This window comes from Melozone crissalis, unplaced genomic scaffold (assembly GCF_028551555.1).
Source record: "Melozone crissalis strain CALT ecotype California unplaced genomic scaffold, PUWL_Pcris_2 ptg000201l_1, whole genome shotgun sequence".
Lineage (NCBI taxonomy): Eukaryota > Metazoa > Chordata > Aves > Passeriformes > Passerellidae > Melozone > Melozone crissalis.
In genome coordinates this window covers 1182228-1185907 of record NW_026535965.1, presented here as the reverse complement: position 1 = coordinate 1185907, position 3680 = coordinate 1182228, and the positions used below count along the sequence as shown (strand labels likewise).

General features: G+C 52.3%; 1 protein-coding gene across 1 annotated transcript; it reads right to left on the bottom strand.

Annotated features, from left to right (window-relative positions):
• Window positions 1-856: 856 nt before the first annotated feature.
• Window positions 857-1789, bottom strand: LOC128949210 (olfactory receptor 14I1-like). Its single transcript, XM_054294063.1, has one exon. The coding sequence runs from the start codon at window positions 1787-1789 to the stop codon at window positions 857-859; it is 933 nt and encodes a 310-aa protein (XP_054150038.1).
• Window positions 1790-3680: the final 1891 nt, after the last annotated feature.

Here is a 3680-nt window from a genome sequence, read left to right as displayed (position 1 = left end):
GATCCTTTATTGTGGGATCTCAGCACAGCAGTCCTGATGTGCAGAGTCACCAAGATAACCCTTGGGGGGCTCGGAGGTCCTGGAATGTTGCCAGAAGTGTCTGGTGGCTGGACTTTGATCCTGCACGGGAGACGACACCTGTGTGAGGATGGGAGGATCACACGGGGATAAATGGTGAAGGGATAGGTTAATTATAGTGTGAAACACAGGTTTTAGAATTTCGGTACAGGGGGGTTCTAGAGAAACAAGATGGAGGAATTAGGGCGTGTCCTGTCCTTCTTCTTCTTCTTCTTGGCCTCCATCTTCTGTGGTGGTGGTGGCACTTTGGGATTGGTTCTTACTAAAAGTGCACTTGTCAATAAGGGTGAAAGGTATTGGGGAAAATAGGTAAATATCTTATACGTAGCTTTGGGTATAAAGATAAGTGACCACCCCGAGGGCTCTCAGTGTGCTCATGGCCGACGTGCTGTGCGGACCTCTGTCGGGCCGAGAGAAAATATTGTAGATAAAAACTAATAAACACTGAAGACCGAGAAAAAACCTGAAGACTCTTTTCGTCCTTTGGAGCGTGGGCTGTCCCAAGGCCATCCCGAGCCTTTCCAGGCCATCAAAACCAGCCGAAAACGGGACACTTTATTATCTTTAAAGTCACCCAGAGCGCAGCCCATCATTGACACAGTCTGGGGCTACAGGGAATTTGGAGAGAAACACAATGAGAAATAGTACAAGGAATGACATTTCTTTGTGGACAATATGAAAAAAGTGAAACAAAGAAACACATTGTCCAAAATTAAACAAACAAGTAGTATGAAAGATTACTTTTATTGCAAATGATTGACAGGAATTTTACAGCCGTTTATTGTGTCTGGAACCATCCAGTCATCAGTCTCCACACTGCAGCCTTGAGCTGCTGGTTCCTCAGGCTGTAGATGAGTGGGTTCAGGGCTGGAGGCACCACCGAGTACAAAACTGACAGGGCCAGATCCAGGGATGGGGAGGACATGGAGGGGGGCTTCAGGTGAGCAAACACAGCAGTGCTGAGGAACAGAGAAACGACAGCCAGGTGAGGGAGGCAGGTGGAAAAGGCTTTGTGCTGTCCCTGCTCAGAGGGGATCCTCAGCACAGCCCTGAAAATCTGCACATAGGACAAAACAATGAACACAAAACAGCAAAGTGCTAAACAGGAACTAACTGCAATGTGCACAAGTTCCTTGTAGTTTGAGTGTGAGCAGGAGAGCTTGAGGATCTGTGGGATTTCACAAAAGAGCTGGCCCAGGGCATTGCCGTGGCACAAGGGGAGGGAAAATGTATTTGTCATGTGCATGAGAGCAGTGAGAAAGGCACTGGCCCAGGCAGCTGCTGCCATGTGGGCACAAGCTCTGCTGCCCAGGAGGGTCCCGTAGTGCAGGGGTTTGCAGATGGACACATAATGGTCATAGCACATGATGGTCAGGAGGTAAAAATCTGCTGAAATGAAAAACAAAAAGAAAAACACCTGTGCAGCACATCCTGCATAGGAGATGTCCCTGGTGTCCCAGAGGGAATTGTGCATGGCTTTGGGGACAGTGGTGCAGATGGAGCCCAGGTCGCTGAGGGCCAGGTTGAGCAGGAAGAAGAACATGAGCGTGTGCAGGTGGTGGCCACAGGCTATGGCGCTTATGATGAGGCCATTGCCCAGGAGGGCAGCCAGGGAGATGCCCAGCAAGAGGCAGAAGTGCAGGAGCTGCAGCTGCCACGTGTCTACCAATGCCAGCAGGAGGAAGTGGCTGATGGAGCTGCTGTTGGACATTTGCTGTGGCTGCACATAGGGACCTGTTCATGGAGAAAAGACAGTGACAAGTCAGGAGAGGCTGCCTGGAGCCAAACCTGGGCCATTCCCTGCAGACTGTCCCACTGGGACTCACCCACCCTTGTTCCTGCTCTGGGAAAACCTTCACCCAGGTCCCTGCCTGAACTGGCTGAGTGTGCCAGGAGCAGCCAGGCCTGCACAAGGGGCCTTTCAAGGAGCCATCCCTGTCCCTCTGCCCTGGGTTTGTGGCCATGTGGCAGAGGCGCAAGGCTGGATATTCAGGATTTGTCCGGGAAATCACTCCTAATGCTGAGAGGCTTGGTAGCATCTGCACTCGCAGTTCTAACGGAAATAGATGGCAGGAGTTGGTTTTAGGAATTATTTTCCTATCTACACATCATTCCTGGCTCTCTGAGGTCAGATATCCCCAGCAGTTCTGCTGCACTTAGAGTTTGCCACTGACAGATGGGAAAGGCAAAGGATTCCCTGTGGCTGAGGGAAGGTGAGGGGCTGGATGGGCTTGTTCCCAGCTGCCCTGGCTTTGCCCCTTTGGCTGCAATCAGAGCACAATCACACTCCCGGGTCACCCTGGGATAAACAAGTCCCTGCCCAGAGCAGAGGGATCCCTGAATGTCTCACTCTCTCTAAAGGTCTCTGAGCAAGCTCTCAGCACTCCCATGTGCCAAGGACACTCACAGCTCCATTGGAAACCCAGCAGCATTTCCTCAGCTTTTGCAGCTCTGCCTTTCCCTTTGGGACATTCAGGGAACTCCCAGAGGCTCTGGCACAGATTTCCACCCAGGAGGGCAGCTCAGAGCCTGGAAGGGCACAGCAAGGAGATCCCTGGCTGTCCCCTTGATGGGATCTCAGGGAGGGGGCCCAGCTCATTCCCCTTTCCCATGGACTGCTTTGCCCACAGCCCCACAGGTGCCAGGGAAGCTTGGACACCCCATTCCCATGGACAGCCCTGCCTGGCAGGAATGCCAAGGGCAGTGCCTGACTTAGCTGCTGCAAATGCCAGAGCCTCCCTGAGAGCAGCAGATAACAGTGACAATATCAGGGCAGGGCAGAACCAAGAGAAGATGTTGTGGTGCTGTGCCTGAGAGGGCAGGGCAGAAACAGCCGGGCACTCAGGACAGTGTTCCCGTGCCCAGCTGTGCCCGGCACCACCCACACACCAACAGTGCCCTCATCCTGCCGCCAGCACTGCTCTCTTCAGCCCCCTCTCCTTCCCTGAGCATCTCCCTGGGCCTGGACATTCCCTCCTGAGAGGAGCCTTGTCCCTGCCAGTGCTCACAGAGCCCATCCCAGCCTGTGTGCCCTGTCCGGGGCCCTACAGAAACCTGCCTGTGTGCAGGGCCCTGGCTGGGGCAGGCTCTGTGTGCAGCTGGGCAAGGGCAGCTCAGGAGAGCCCTGCTGGGCCCTGCAGAGGTGATGCTGCTGCTGTCCAGGACTGAGGAGTGGCTGAGGGCCCTTTAGGAGGCTCCCAGCAGAGAGACTGACCAGCTTAATTTACAGTTCTGCAGTCCCTGTAAATGTTCAAACATTAGTTGTATGATTCTGTGTGTCCCTTTCAACTCAGAATGTTCTGTGATTCTGGGATTACAATTCCTGTTCTTCTTCTCTCATCCCCTTGTTTTTTATAATCAAAAGAGAAAAAAAAACCAAAACCTTGCAGCAGTGTTAGAACAGTAAAGTAAAAACCAGACATTTATTGGAAGATTTCAGGTGTCCCAGTGGGTATGGGGCACACCTGGGGCCTGATTTACACAATTTATTGAGGTTGATTAATAAAGAAAATTTAACAGGAACATCCAATAGGAGATTCACTTACCCCAGTTACACACCCCTGGCTCAATCCATTGGAGTAGGTCCAAGGGCTTCTTTGCCT

Coding starts and splice junctions, on each gene's coding strand:
- LOC128949210 (XM_054294063.1), bottom strand. CDS start 1,789: ATGTCCAACAGCAGCTCCATCAGCCACTTCCTCCTGCTGGCATTGGTA.